This window comes from Nicotiana sylvestris, chromosome 1 (assembly GCF_000393655.2).
Source record: "Nicotiana sylvestris chromosome 1, ASM39365v2, whole genome shotgun sequence".
Classification (NCBI taxonomy): Eukaryota; Viridiplantae; Streptophyta; class Magnoliopsida; order Solanales; family Solanaceae; genus Nicotiana; species Nicotiana sylvestris.
In genome coordinates, this window is record NC_091057.1 from 186,406,089 (window position 1) to 186,422,863 (window position 16,775).

General features: G+C 38.8%; 1 protein-coding gene across 1 annotated transcript; it reads left to right on the plus strand.

Moving 5' to 3' along the window:
- The first annotated feature begins 861 nt into the window (after nt 1-861).
- Nucleotides 862-1,650, plus strand: LOC104231465 (uncharacterized). Its single transcript, XM_009784468.1, has 2 exons — nt 862-963; nt 1,123-1,650. Exons 1-2 carry the CDS (start codon nt 862-864, stop codon nt 1,648-1,650), a joined length of 630 nt encoding a protein of 209 aa, XP_009782770.1.
- The last annotated feature ends 15,125 nt before the right edge of the window (nt 1,651-16,775 follow it).

A 16,775-nucleotide genomic window follows, 5' to 3' on the forward strand; every position in this document is an offset into this window, starting at 1 on the left:
CTTATATACTCGGTACATTATTCGTACTAACGTCCCTTTTGCCTGGGGACGCTGCATTTCATGCCTGCAGGTCCCGATAGACAGGTTGAGAGCCCTCCCAGTAGGCTATCAGCTCAGCGGAAGATGTTGGTGCGCTCCATTTGCTTCGGAGTTGCTTGTTTGGTTAGTATGATTTAGACGTGTATTGTTTGGTATGGCAGGACTCTATCCCCACCTTTATGACATTTATATATTCTTAGAGGCTTGTAGACATATGTCGTATACGTGAAAGATTGTACGGCCTTGTCGGCCTATGTTTGAGTTTATAAATGATTATATTGGCCTATTAGGTCCGTATGTCACGTGTATATAATGATACAATAAGAAAGATACGTTATGTTGGTACTCGGTCAAGTAAGGTACCGGGTTGTCCTTCACGGCCCATCGGTTTGGGTTGTGACAATATCAACTACCTACAATTATTAATAAGAGTGTTATAAGTGACATCGCCATGGTTTATGAAATTAATTACCTGGGTTGCAAGTGAAAGATTAGCCAAACTAGTCAGAACTCATAAGGCTCACATGGTCATTCTCTAGGAACCTTTCCTCTCTCCTGAAAAGTTAGAAGACTACAAAAGACAACAGATTACTCTCAGGATAAACTATAAAGGGAGATGAGCAAACATACTGGATCATAGCAGTATATGCTAGGAATAGTGTTGTGAAAAGAAGAAAGTTGTGGACCAAACTAAGGAACATGAGCAGCAGAATCAATGGCTCATGGACCATCCTTGGTGACTTCAACACTACTATGGCTCCAGAGTAGAAGAAGGGTGGTACCCCTCACACTCTAAGCAAGAGTGTAGACTTCATTAGATGTATGGATGATCGTGGAATGTCAGATCTTAGCTTTATAGGGAATCCTTTTACATGGTGCAATGGCAGCAGGGGGAGGAAAAGAATCAGTACAAGACTGGATAAGGTTCTTATTAATGAAGACTGGGCAGAGAACTTTCAAACAAATAGAGTCGACCACCATACCAAATCAGGGTTGGATCATAGTCTCATCACCTTTAAATTTGGTAATGAGAATCTTGAAGTTATCAAATACTTCAGGTTCCTTAATTTTTGGACTAAGTAGAGCGACTACAACTCCTTAATTGAAAGCATCTGGAACAAAGAGGTCCAGGGAAACGACAAATGGATCCTTCAACAGAAATTGAAAGCTATAGCCAGGGGCCTTAGCAAATGGTCCAAAGAGTCTATTGGAGATGTATTCACTTCAGTCAAACAAACAGAGCTAGAAATGTGTAGGTTAGAGCAGGAATATGAGACTAATAACGACGATGCCAATAGACAGAACCTATACAAAGCCCAAGCAGAATATACTAGATGGCTAAATATGCAAGAATCCATTCTCAAGCAAAAATCCAGAATCAAATCGGCCGAAGAAGGTGACTCTAACTCCAAATATTTTCATAATGTGATTAAAGAGAAAATAAGGAGAGCACATATCTACAGAATTAAAGATAATCAAGGAACATGGATTGAGGGAAATGAAGCTACTACAAGTGCTGCTATTGATCATTTTAGCAATCTGTTCACTCACACCCAAAGTGACAATAATCTGTCCATTCTGGAGTGCATTGAACCGATGGTCACAGAGTAAGACAACCACCTCATGAACCAGATACCTGAAGAAGAAGAGATTAAACATGCAATATTCTCTATAGACCCCAACAGCTCTGCAAGCCCGGATGGCTTCAATGGTCACTTCTACCAAGCATCTTGGGACACTATAAAAAGGGAGGTTTGCAAGTTTGTTCAAAATTTCTTTAATGGTTACAACCTTTCCAGATATTACACTCATACTAACCTGGTCCTCAATCCTCATTCCTAAAGTACCCTCTCCTTCATCTTTATCTCAGCTAAAACCCATTAGTCTTTGTCACACCTCCTTTTTCCGCCCCCGCAAGGGGTGAAGGAGTTTTTTCAATTAAAGGACAATCGAAACGGGATTTGTTTATTTATTTCAGAGTCGCTACTTGAGAGATTTAGGGTGTCCCAAGTCACCAATTTAATCCCGAATCGAGGAAAAGAATGACTCCATATTACAGTCTGCGAACCAGAAATCCGGATAAGGAGTTCTGTTAACCTGGGAGAAGGTGTTAGGCATTCCCGAATTTCGTGGTTCTAGCACGGTCGCTCAACTGTCATATTCGGCTTGTTTATCTGATTTTATAGAATTATGCGAGCTTATGCAAGTTTTAACTCTTTACCGCTTTTATTATTATATTTTTAAAAGAATGTAAACATCGTTTAAAAACATGTCTTTGGATTGCGTCACATGAAATGCACCCGCAATCCGGAACACAGTTTTATTCAATGTTTTGGGATTTGGATTTGGGTCGCATGAAATGCGCACCCGAGTTTAAGAAGGTAAGATTAATTAAATCGCGCCTAAAGAGTCTAACGCGTTATTGTCTTTGGGGAAGGCAGTGAAATTCACTAAGCAGTCCATCCTAAATTCTAAGTATTTATTATGACCAATTATTGAGGGCCCTGCAATTTGCATTTTTATTTGGCGAGACTCGTCTCATTATTTTTTAAAAGGATAATCTTAGCATGACTATATTTTCTATTTTTTGTTTTCTAAAATAAATGAAGATAAGGTCCTACTTTATTTACATACTTTCGAGTTATTATAGTTAAGTTTCAAAAGTGAGTTGTTTAAAGAGTTTACATGGTAACGCATGGAACATTATACATACAGACAGTAAAAGAAAGAAAAGACTACATTAAATTATAACTTCAAATCTTTCTCATTTTTGCATTCATGCTTCGAGTGGCTTACAAGATGAACCAGTGTATCAGTTTGTGTACCTGGTATTTGGAAAGCAAGGAAAGAAGATGAAGATTAGTAGAAGCAGTAGTAGTGCAAATACACAGCAACAGCAACAACCCAACAGCAACAAATTCGAACCAGATTCAAGGCCCAGAAAACTTTGAAGAAAAACCGAACAACTCAATAGAACAAACCCGAAAGTTTGTAAACAAACTAAACAGCGACAACCCATGCGTGTATTAAACTTGAAAACTAAAACACGTTTCTCACTTTGTTTTTTTGTTTTCTCTTTTTAAACTCTCCAACACTCTCTTAGGATTTTCAGAATGTCTTCCTCTCTTTCTAAGTAAGACTTTCTAGTTCAAGTCTTTTCTCTCCTCTCAAGTCTTGAAGCCCCTCCAAAATGTGTCAAAATGAACTCTATTTATAACAAGACTCTAGTCTTGAATCTCCAACCCCAAATATTCCCTCAATTGCATGCTTTGTTTCCCACTTTCTTAAATAAATGAATTATTCCCCACTATTTTGTGTCTTGTCCCCCATGCCTACATGCTTTGTCCCCCACTACATTAAATAAATATATCAACCCCAACCCATTACATCTTGTCCCTCATGCCTAACATAAACAAGTACAATATTCACATCCACTACATTATGTCTTGTCCCCCATTATATTAAATAATTATTATCAACCCCCACCCCATTACATTTTGTTCCCCATGCTTAACATAAAGAATTATTCAAAATGTTTAATTCCAAAACTACCCCTCCGACCTTATTGCAATTACCATTTTACCCCTGAATGTACTGCAATTTACCAAACTACCCCCATCAGCTATAACCAATCACATAATCAATCTCAACCAAAATATAGCCAATATGACCAATTTCTAAACAAATTCAAACAACAAATCACATGAACACAAATTGAACAACATCAAATTAATGTGGATAAATTAACCATATTGGGAACCAATCCTGGTTAATTTAGACCAAAAATGGATGAGCAAGGAAATAACAATATTAACAACACAATAATCTGAAACAACATGAATCATGATTAACGGAAATGATGCAAACTGAAAATCATACCATGAACAACAAAAAGCAGGAATTATTTTGACTGAACAAATTTTAACAATAATCCTACTTTCAGATTCAATAGCAATAACAAACAAGTAGATTCAAATCACTAAACTCAAAAATTAATTGAACTCAAACTAAATCAAACAACATTATAATGAAGATAAATGATTCAAACTAAAATATGTTGAACTACTACGGGTAGATTTCAGACTACGATTGACACGCAGATGCAAGGGACTAAACTGACTGCATTGGGAATAAAATCGTGATTTAACTTAGACAAAACCTGAACGAACAGGGAACCAAACCACGTGATCAACAACAAAGAGCAAACTGGCACCATTTCAACAAATAGCAAACTACAACAATACAAATATACAAACCAACTAACGAAAACGAGATAATATGACAATTTAATGGAGACAAACGACTATGTAAAACTTCTTATGTGATTCAGCAATTAAACAAACAAACATCACAAATGAAAGGGCCAAGATATCAGTATCACGTGAGTCATAAAACTGGAAAGAAGGGAATCGAACCAAACAACTCATATACCCACGATGCAAGATCTGAAAATCGAAAGATGAGCAAAGTTAGAATATGACCTTCTTAATAGAAACTTCTTCATTTTCATCATCAAAGAAACTCCATTGAAAAAGCTCGATTTTTGAATCACGAATGGAATTAACGAACGAGCGATCTCGTCGGATCCGAACTCAAACTGGCGACTGGACATGAGCTCGAACGGACGATCCATTGGACGATCTCGTCTCTTGTAATGAGGACGAGGGGCGAGGGTGATGTGCGATGAAGAAAGCTGAAGCAGTAGCAGCATGACGGAGCAGCAGCTATGGAGAAAAGAACAGAGCAGCAACGGCATCAATGGAGAAGAATAGTAGCAGCCATGGACGATCAACGCAGCAGCAGCAGCACGGAGGAGCTGGAAGGAGGGGTCGTTCATGGCGAGGTTCTGTTCGAAGCTAGAGCTTGGAGGCAGCGGGAAGTAGAAGAAGCAGTAGCAATGGCGGACTGCTTGGTGGAGCTCGTTTTTTAAGGTGAAGCAGCCGCGATGGCGAAGCTTGAAGGAGGGCAGTCATGGAGGTTTCATTTGAAGCCAAGGTTTGGAGGAGTAGAAGAAGAAGAAAACGCAGCAAAGGGGGTGGTCGTTTGGACGCGAGGGTGGTGGAGCTTGTGTGTGTGTCGACGAAGAAGACGCGGAGGGCAGCCATGGATGAGCTTGGAGAAGTTGTGTGTGGTTGAAGATGATGGAGGGGGCAGCCATGGTCGTTTGGACGAAGCTGCAAGGGGCAGCCATGGGAGGTGGGTGGTTTTGGATTTTGGAGAAGAAGAGAGGGGGGCGGATGGGTTTTCTTAGGTTTTAGGGTTTTGTTTTCTTTTTGTTTTGTTTGTTTTTTGTCAAAATATAAGATATGGAGTGTTGGGTATTTGGGTTATGGACCGGGTCGACCCGGTTTGAAATGGACCGGGTCATAGGGAAAGGTTGGGCATTTTTGGGCTTGTGGCTTACAATTGAAGAAGTGGCCCAATCCTATTTTCTTTGTATTTTTTTTCTTTTTTCTTTTACTTCCTAATTAATAAAATTTTAAAAAAAAATTCTAAATTAAGTCATAAACTAAATTAACTTATAAAAAATACTAATTAACTTCAAATAAAAATTATCACACATTTAACTAACAATTAAGCATAAAATTGTACATTTGGACATTAAATGCTAAAAATGCAAAAAATGCCTATTTTTGTAATTTTAAATTTTTGTAAAACAAACTTAATTACTAACAATTGTAGAATTAAATCCTACATGCAAAATGTGACACATTTTTGTATTTTTTATTAATTTAACAAATAAACATGCACAGACAAATACAAATAATTATCCAAAAATGTCACAAAAATTCTCAAAATTGCACACCAAGAAAAATCTTTTTTTTTTTTGAATTTTTGGGAGTAATTCTTTCATAGGGCAAAAATCACGTGCTTACAGTTGCCCCTCTTTGCCCGAAGACACGAAGGGTTTTCGTGCAAAGATAAAGTGAGCGATTTTTGCCCATCCAAGTACTCCGTGTGAAGCATTTTTTGAAAAAGATTTACTCGAACCTTTGCTTCAAAGGTTTCCTACATATCCCTGGCTAAAAGGGGAATCAGGTTAATGTAGTTCAGGAAGTTTTGGTAGCTGAGACTACCATGGGACTGCAATGTTACTGTTGTTGCATGTTGTTATCTCTGCTTACCGATTTCCTTGTTACACCGTGCTCAAAAGAAAACAAGAAGCTAGACTAGACTACGGATCATAAGATCTCATCTATCTTCAACTTGTCCTTGTTGCCTTGCTTTCTTGTCGGTTTATGTTTCTTCCAGTGCTTTTCTTCCGAGAACTTGGGATGACACTGGCCTTTTGCTTTCCTGGATACCGGTGTTCATCATCTTGTTCGGTCCGCTAGGGATATGGCTTTCTTCATTAAGCTTTTCGGCGGTTCTCCTGGAGATATGATTCTCTCTTCATCAGATTTGTTATGCTGGGCATAAATTAATGTTCACAGGCCGCTTCTTTCAAGACGCGTCTTTTCTTCCTTTTGACTCATGCGCTTGAATTTGTGCTGGGACCTCTTGTTGCAACCTTCCGTTTTCCGGTGCTGGGAATTTTTATTGTTTCCTGCTGGGGATTCCTGTTGTAACCTTCTACCTTCCGGTGGGTTACTGATTTCAAGATCTGCAGTATAAGACTCAAAAGTATTTCTCTCGTTATGCAGGTGGGCGCCTAATGGTAAAGACATGAAATATATTCCCTTGTTATTAGGGGTGGGCATAAAATCCGAAAAACCGAATTCTGAACCGAACCAAATTAATTTGGTATTTCGGTTTCGGTTTTTTCGGTTTTTCGGTCTAATTCGGTTATGAATTTTTGGTATTTCGGTATTTCGGTTCGGTTTTCGGTTTTATACTTCTACAATTTTGGTAAACCGAAATACCAAAAATTAATACTACTAAGCCCAATTATAGGCCCATGCGGCATGCGCCCAGCCCATGCATCCCCATTCCCCCAGCGTCCCACTCGGCCACTCCCACTAACTATGGCCCAGCTCCCTCAACTCCCAACCCAAGCCCAATCAATTAGACAATTACCCAAGTCAGACTCAATCAAATTAGGCATTCTCAATTCCTCAAAGTAGGGCATAACCGCATAAGGCATTACTCATTAGCCATTAGGGCTTGGTTAATGCTTACTGCTTCAGACTTCATTCTTCGACTGGAGATATCATCGAGAAGAAGAAGACGAGAATCGAGTCATCGACTGGACGACTGCGAGTCTGCGACTCTGCGAGTCTAGGATATCACTTATCAGTCTGCGAGTCTAGACGAGAATCGACTGCTTACTTGCTTAGGATATCAGTCTACGTTTTGTAAGTCTCACTTTCATCTCATCTTCACCGGTCTACGACTGCTTAAGTTTTGACTTTTGAGTTTCCGCATGGGCCTTTAAATTATAATGGTCTGATTTTCTGCATCAAACGAAGTATACTGTTCCAGTGTAGGAAAATATCATAGGCGGTGATTTCCAGCTCGATTCAATTCCTCACTCCTCACAAATTCCGGGCAAAACGAAGTGTCGAAGACGCTGCTGTCCTGTTCCAGTGTTCCGAGCTCGATTCAATTTCAATTTCAAAGGTATGTTTCGCTTTATTTTGGTTGTACTGCTGATTGAATGAACTGCTGTTCCGAGCTTTTCCCTTTAGTAGGAAAATATCATATGTATCACGTTCATGCTGTTTAATTCATTTGTAGATTTTGGTTTCAAAATAACTGCTACTGGGAATTTATGTTATATTTGTTTAATTCTCTCAGCATTACTGATAGCAAGGTAGTTAATTTGTTGATTGTTAATTTATGTTTATATTTGTTTAATTTTGTATAGATGGAAGATACAAGTAAAGTAAGTGATGTTGGTTCTAGTGAAAGTTTACCTATTACGGTAGATAGTAACACCAACACCATTGATACTCAAGATTCCAAGAAAAGGAAAGCAATGCAACCTAGGTCTGACGTTTGGAACCATTTTGATAAATTTGAGGTTAATGGGGTTGGGAAAGCACGGTGTCGATATTGTAAACAAGCTTATGCTGCTAATTCATCTAAGAATGGAACAACAGGATTGAAGAATCATTTGCTTAGATGCAAAGAATACCCACTTAAAATTGCAGAAGATAATAGTCAAACAAAGATAAATTTTCAATTTTGCCAAAATGATGAAGGATCAATTTGGAAATTTGATCAAAAAGTAGTTAGGAGGGCCTTAATTGAGATGATAGTTACTGATGAACTACCATTTAGCTTTGTAGAAAATGAAGGCTTTATGAAGTTTATGAGAAAAACTCAACCACTATTTCGTATTCCTTATCGTAGAACAATAACAAGGAATTGTTATGAAGTTTACGGTGAATTGAGGCAAAATCTAAAAAGTTCTTTTAGAGAAGCACAACCAAAAATTTGCCTAACAACAGACACTTGGACTTCATTACAAAGAATAAATTATATGTGTTTGACAGCCCACTTCATTGATAGGGATTGGAAGTTGCATAAAAGAATACTTAATTTTTGCCCTATCACTAGTCATAAGGGTGAAGAGATGGCTAAAGCTATTAGGGATTGTTTGCTTGAATGGAAATTAGACAAGGTTTTCACTATTACTGTGGACAATGCTTCTTCAAATGATGTCACTGTCAAAGAATTGTCTAAACAGTTAGATATGTGGAAAACTAATATGATGAGTGGTAAACATCTTCATGTGAGATGCATGGCTCATATACTAAATCTAATTGTGCAAGATGGTTTGAAAGAACTTGATGCTTCTGTGACACGTGTTAGAAATATTGTGAGGTATGTGAGATCTTCGCCTGCAAGGACCTTAAAGTTTAAACAGTGTTGTGCACATGTAAAGGTAGAATGTACCAAAACATTGTGTTTGGATGTTCCTACCAGGTGGAATTTCACCTATTTTATGTTGGATACAACTCAACACTTTGAAAAAGCCTTTGACAAGTTGCATCTTTTTTATGATGGATTTTCTGCATATCAATGTTCTCATCTTTGTGAAGATGGTGGTAATGCAGGTCCTCTTGAATCTGATGATTGGGTGAATGTGAGGAATGTGATAGAGTTTCTTGCACGATTTCACGAGCTAACTAAAAAAGTTTCAGGTTCACGTTATGTCACTTGTAATTCTCATTTTGAGGATGTATCTGAACTTTATTGTCATTTGAAAATGTGTTTAGCTAGTGAGGATGAGCATTTGAGAAAAATGGCTCAGCAAATGCAAGAAAAGTTCAAGAAGTATTGGGGTGAGCCTGAAAAGATGAATAAAATGATTTTTATTGCTTCCGTCTTGGATCCACGTAACAAACTTGAATATGTTGAGGGAGCACTTGAAGAACTTTTTGGGGAGGAAAAAGGGAAGAAAATAAATAGTGAGGTGTATGCTTATATGAATTCTTTGTTTGGAGAGTATCTAAAAAAGTATTCAACCGAATCTTGTCCTCAATCTCCATCTAGTTCTACTTCATCTAACAACACATCTAATACACCTAGTGGGAGTGTTATAAGTGCATCAAAAATAAGGACTAAGCTTAGCTTGAAGAAACAAAAGGAAGACAATGGAAATGGGGGTGCTAAATCGGAGTTGGATAAATACATTAGTGAAGAACAAGAGCCTTATAGTGAAGAATTTGATATCTTAAGTTGGTGGAAAACACATGCTCCCAGATTTCCTATTCTTTCGGAGTTGGCTCGTGATGTGTTGGCAATTCCAATTTCTAGTGTGGCGTCGGAATGCGCGTTTAGCACTGGTGGCCGTATTCTTGATTCATTTAGGAGTTCATTGACTCCTAAATGTGTGCAAGCTCTTATTTGTCTTCAAGATTGGCTTAGAGAAGAGAAGAATCCTATTAATGTTGAAGAAGACTTGAAGTATCTTGAGGAAATCGAGCTTGGTAAGCTTTAATATTTGTGTGTATTTTAATTCAAAATAATATATCATGCTTTTTCTTTTGTATGACATATTTGGTTGTATTATCTTTAGATATGGAAAATAATGGAAGCACTACTAGCATTGTTTGATGTATAGTTGCAACTTGCATCTTGAGTGGTAAGTTTAATACTCTATTTGTTTGGTGATAACTGATAATGATATACTTAATATTGTGTAGTTTTGTTTTATTATCATCAAACTATAATATTCTAACTTATGATTTATATTTTTTTTAGGTTCAAGTGCAATCACGCCCGTGCTACTGCTCAAGAGTCATGACTGTTTGTTGAGGGATGCCCTCTCTGTTTTTGTTGCACTATGTTTAACTGTTTAAGTGTTAAGACTGTGCAGACTTGCAGTTGGCCAGTTGCAGTGTTGCACTATGTTTAAGTGTTAATACTTAAGAGTTAAGACTGTTTTTGTTAGACTGTGTTTAACTGTGTTTAAGTTGTTGGACTGTGTTAAGTGTTTAACTGTGTAATCAGTAATGTGCATTGTGCAGTTGGCAGTTGTGCAACTGCAGATATTATTCTGCAACTGCAGATGTTATTCTGCAACTGCAGATGTTATTCTTGTGCAGTAATATAGCTGTGCAACTACAGATGACCAGATGTTATTCTTGTTTCACAGTTTCAGGCTTTCAGGTTTCAGCCATGTGCAGTTGTGCACGTTCACGTTGTGGACTTGTGGTTGTGCACTTGTGCAGTTGTTTTACAGTTTTAGAGTGAAAATTATAGTGTCAAATTAGAGTGAAAATTACAGTGATGGTGTTTCATCCATGTGCACGTTCTTGTTAACTTATTATAGTGTTATATATTGAAAAACATTCTTTTAGAGTGAATTTCAATTGTGATGTGCATGTCCACTGTTTGTTAGCACTTCACTTAGCACTTAGCAGTTAGCACTTAACATTGATTGTTAAAAACCGAAACCGTACCGATACCGTACCGAACCAAAATAAGAAATACCGAACCGTACCGAAATAATTTGGTACGGTATTTGGTATACACAATTGATAAACCGAATACCGAAATACCGAACCGAAATTCTAAAAACCGAACCGAAATACCGAACGCCCACCCCTACTTGTTATACAGGTGGGCGCCTAATGGTAAAGACATGAAATGTATTCTCTTGTTATACAGGTGGGCGCCTAATGGTAAAGACATGAAATGTATTCCCTTGTTATATAGGTGGGCGCCTAATGGTAAAGACATGAAATGTATTCCCTTGTTATACAGGTGGGCGCCTAATGGTAAAGACATGAAATGTATTCCCTTGTTATATAGGTGGGCGCCTAATGGTAAAGACATGAAATGTATTCCCTTGTTATACAGGTGGGCGCCTAATGGTAAAGACATGAAATGTATTCCCTTGTTATACAGGTGGGCGCCTAATGGTAAAGACATGAAATATATTCCCTTGTTATACAGGTGGGCGCCTAATTTCAACAACTACTTTAAAAATAAACGTCATTCCTCTAGGTAAAACTAAACTTAGGAGGAAATGCATCTCCTATGGGTAAAAATAAACTTTAGGAGGAAATGCATCTCCTATGGGTAAAAATAAACTTAGGAGGAAATGCATCTCCTATGGGTAAAAATAAACTTAGGAGGAAATGCATCTCCTATGGGTAAAAATAAACTTAGGAGGAAATGCATCTCCTATGGGTAAAAATAAACTTAGGAGGAAATGCATCTCCTATGGATAAAAACAAACTTAGGAGGAAATGCATCTCCTATGGATAAAAACAAACTTAGGAGGAAATGCATCTCCTATGGGATGAACCCAAAATATCCTATTCGAGGGCGGATGAACCCAAAATATCCTATTCGAGGGCGGATGAACCCAAAATATCCTATTCGAGGGCGGATGAACCCAAAATATCCTCAAAACTTGAAAATGTCTTGCCTCAAAACTTGCTGGGGATTATTTTGTTGGGGGTTGAATTTTCCTTTTCTTCCTTACCCACTCTGGGTTGTCCGACCCTCTTGAAACTTGGTCGAAACTCTATCGAGGATGCTTCTACGTCTTGATGATCCGCTGGGGATAACACTGCGAACTGCTGAGTAACCCTGCTGGGGATAATACTGCTGAGGATAACTCTGCTGAGTAAATATGTTATCTTACTCCTTCCAAAACAACTTCCTTTTAAGTAGGATGTTTCATTCCTCTGCTTGCTAGCTTCTTCCATCGAAGACTACCTCCCTTAAGACTCGTTTTGTCTTTCCCCGAAAGGAACCGCTGAGGATACCGATTTTCACCAAACTTGTGTTGGACTCCTCGAAACTGCTGGGGATAACACTGTTGGAGAATTATTTACTTACCTGTTAGGGGATAAAATGTTATCAGCTGGGGATAACGCTGTCGAGGATAACACTGCTGGGGGATTCTGATTCCTTCAGAACTAGTGCTTCACTCTTCGGAAGGCTGTTGGGAATGATACTGGCCTTTTGCTTTTTCTGAGCTCAAGTTTCATCCCTTTGTTCTGTCCGCTGGGGAACAACTTCCTTTATTAAAACTTGTTATGCTAGGGGTAAAACTGGTTCAAAGACCACTTCCCTTGGGACTGGTGCTATCTTTATTCTTCCCCAAATGGGTATCTGACTTTCAGAAAATTTTCTAAATGAAAGGAAAATTTTCTGCCCCAGTTTGATAATATCCCTTTACCTGTTTCAAATCAAACAAAATTTGTTAGTTTAAAACGCGGTGGTTGGTTGTGATACTCCTACTGGGATGGTTTTCCCTTTCTCTTTCCTTGCTCTGCGTTCAACAACTTGTTGGGGATGATATTATTTGCTGGGGATAATCCCTTTCTGCTGGGGATATCCCTCTTCTTTTGTGGCATAGCTCGAAAACTGGCATTTCCCCGACCTTTTAGTCGCGTATGAATTTCCCACAACATGCTCATTGCTCTCCTTGCTTTGTCCACGGGCCTCGGCCTTGAGGTTTATAACCTTTGATTTCAGCAAGGGTATCCCTCTTGATACTCGTCAATCCTTTTGTCAATTCCCTTTTGCTGGGGATATCTTTTGACACTGGCCTCGCGCTTGTTCCTTGCTGACTATACCACTTGGATGTACTAGTCAGATCTCATCTTGCATGATTGGAAAGTTGATGGCCAATTTTGAAGTCATTTCACACTGGTTCTGACCAAAAAGACTCTACTGGGGAATTTTTCCATGAAAGGAGAAAGATAAAAAGGAACAGAGTAAAAGACAAAGGAAAAAGATGACTCTTTAACAAAAGAAACTATAAATAAAAACCTATCAAATGCCGATACCGACTCTAATGGTCGTGACATGCACATGTGGCCTATCCTCCGCCATCAATCGTCTTTCCAGATCTTCACTTGAAGATTCCCCATCTGATTCTTAATCTTATTCGGCTTGTAGTGCCCAAAGGGTTTTCACTATCAAGCCTCTTTCATTTTGGTTGGTTTTTTTTTTCTTCTCTCATCTTTCATCGTCTTATGGTGTCCGTGAAGATTTTCATCGGTAAGACTCTCTCATTTGTATCACTTTCCAGCTGGGGATTTGGAGTGTTGCCGGCATGATTCTTTCTGCTGGAGATTAGAGTCCTTTCTATTGTGGAACAGAGTGTTATGTTCACCGGTAAGACTTTCATTTGTCTGACTTGGAATCTTTTGAAGACTGATCAGAAGGTCTTTCTTTGGACCGTAATGTGGGTTTTTTGGATAGGGCTAGAAAGAAAGGGTATTAAAGGCTCAAAAAACAAAATAAAATTTGGGGTTCAAAATTACAACCTTCGAAATCATATTTGTTTACAACAAGCGCAACCCTTGCCCCAGTTTCTTGCTTGGGGATTTTTATTTTTTGTTATACTATGTTACACTATGCATATTACGCACATTATGCGCACTATGCACCCTATGACCGAGCCGTGAAGCGCCTACGTATCCTCTTTGAGGAATCAGGTCAAACGTAGTTCCCAATTCCTCTGTTTTCTTCTGACTTTCTTTTGTTTTTTTTTTTTTTGTTTTTTTAGCATTTTTCTTTTCTTTTCTCTTTTTTCTCTTTTCTCTTTTTTCGTTTTGTTGTTTTCTTTTCTTTCTTCTTTTTTTCTTTTTCTTTACCTGTCATGCTTGCGTTTTCTAGTCGTTGCTACTGATTCCGAACGAGGGGTATGAAAGAAAATAAATAAGGCTCAAAAGGGGTAACGAAGGATAAAGTGTTTAGGTAGCAGAACAAAATGTCTTCGTCATTCTAGTCTTCAAAACATGCCAAGTGAAAACAACACAATTGAACATAGAAGATTTATAGTCTCTTCTAATGGTGCTGGACTTGACAATTATATTTAACATTTGCTTTTCATTTGTTATTTCTAAAGCACCGTTGGGCGACACTCTCACTCTCATTATCATGAACGACCCTCATGCCAATTTGGCGAATCTTGCTTTTAACGGTTTTCTTTGTGTTTTACTTGCCCTAGTTCCACATGACTCGAGCTCCGAATATTCTCAAACCGTCCTTATTTTTCGGGGTTTTATGATTAGCTTTTAAGATTTAGGCCCAAACTGTGTGCGCATGTCATGTCACTAGAATTGGCGCTGAACAAAATGATAAAAGGACTAAACAAAAAAGATGACTGGAAATAATAAAAGACCGGATTTGCTTTAGACTACCGGTGGAATGGTTTGTGTCACACCTCCTTTTTCCGCGCCCGGGGGCGCAGGGGAGTTTTTTCCAATTAAAGGACAATCGAAACGGGATTGGTTTATTTATTTTAGAGTCGCCACTTGGGAGATTTAGGGTGTCCCAAGTCACCAATTTTAATCCCGAATCGAGGAAAATAATGACTCTATATTATAGTCTGCGTACCAGAAATCCGGATAAGGAATTCTGTTAACCCGGGAGAAGGTGTTAGGCATTCCCGAGTTCCGTGGTTCTAGCACGGTCGCTCAACTGTTATATTTGGCTTGATTATCTGATTTTATACGAATATGAACTTATGTGCAAATTTTAACTTTTAACCGCTTTATTATTATTATTTTTACAAGAATGTGAACATCGCTTAAAACACGTCTTTGGACTGCGTCACATGAAATGCACCCACAATCCGGAACGCATTTTATTTGATGTTTTGAGATTTGGATTTGGGTCGCATGAAATGCACACCCGAGCTTAAGAAGGTAAATTATTCAACGCGCGCCTAAAGAGACTATCGCGTTATTATTTTGCGGAGGCCGTGAAATTCGCTAAACGACCCTCCCGAATTCCAAGTAATTTTAAACAAGTATTTACTGAGGGCCCCGCAATTTGTATTTTTATTCGGCGAGGCTCGTCTCATCCTTATTTTTTAAAAGGAATTTGCAACGTCATGGAAATGCATCTCATACCACGTCACAGTCAATGTACCCGTGATTAGAGACACATTTCGATTTCGTTGAGATTTGGATTTGGATCACATAAATGTGCACCCGAGTTTAGGGAGATAACATTATTAAAGGCGCGCCTAAAGCAACTAGCGCCTTATTATTTTGGGGCAGGGCCGTGAAATTTACTAAACGGCCCGTCCCGGAATCTAAGTATTTAATACCTATATTTTGTGAGGGCTCCGCAATTTATACATTTTTATTTAGCGAAGCTCGTCTCTTTTTTTTTTTATTATTATTTATTATTTTTTTATTATTTTTTTTTTTATATTTTAAAGGGATGCCATTTTTACGCCTTTAACCATACTAAACCTTACAGCCTCTTTACAAATACCATCTCATAACTTGTGAGGATTTAACAAAAGAAGTTAAGCGAATGAGTGTTTCGGGCGTAGTAACAACGGGTACTAATACTAATTTTGTCCAAATAAACTAAGACAATGAAGGGACGAGCGAATCAACGTCAAACTGTGTCTTAGGACTACTAATACAACTAAATCAAATGAAATCAAGTAAACAATAATAACATAACACAAAAATGAACTAAAATGCATACGGTGAAACATAAGCAGAATCTCAATTGATATATTGCAACTTCAAACATTCAACGTGAAATTTCTTTAATCCAATACATCGAGACTTACTAACCTGAATAAACAGAAATGCTTAGATCCACGGACCGAACCTCAACATCGACTTCAACGAACAAACTCGACGCGCCGGACCTCGACGAACAAAGACGACCTCAACGGACTGAATAAACAGAAATGCTTAGAGCTATGGACCGAACCTCAACATCGACTTCAACGAACAAACTCGACGCGCCGGACCTCGACGAACAAAGACGACCTCAACGGACTGCACGACAACAGTGAAAGAATAACGATAACATCAGCTGAAGCAGTGGTGGTCGCGTTTGGACGGTGGGGTTGCGGGCAGTGGTTAATGGCTGGAGTTCGGACGTGAGAGAGTGGTTGGTTTTGGGTTATGGTCGCCGGACGTGGTGGAGAGCTCGACAACGCAACAACAGCTGCTCGAGTTCCGGCGAGGGGGCAGCGACGACGCGATGGAAACGTAGCAGCAGTCGCTGCTTGACGGGGGCTAGACGCGGTGGGTCGTTGACGGAGTGGTTTTGGGTGGAACGAGGGTGGTCGTTTGAGAGGCTTGGTGGTTATGGCGGAGGAGAGGGTGGCGATGGCGTTGGAGGGGATAGTAGTATTTTTGACGGGGAGGTCTGTGTGTTTTTCACGCCGCGAGGAGGAGGGTCTCCTTTCGTTTTTCTTTTTCGTTTTTGCCTCTCCGTTTTCTTCTGCTTCTTCTTCTTAAGAAGAAGAAGATAAACAGTACGTTGTTTTCTTTTTTTTTTCTTTTTTTTTTTTTTTTTAAAAATCCTCAAAATCCCTCCTCGTCCGTGTTTCAATGCCC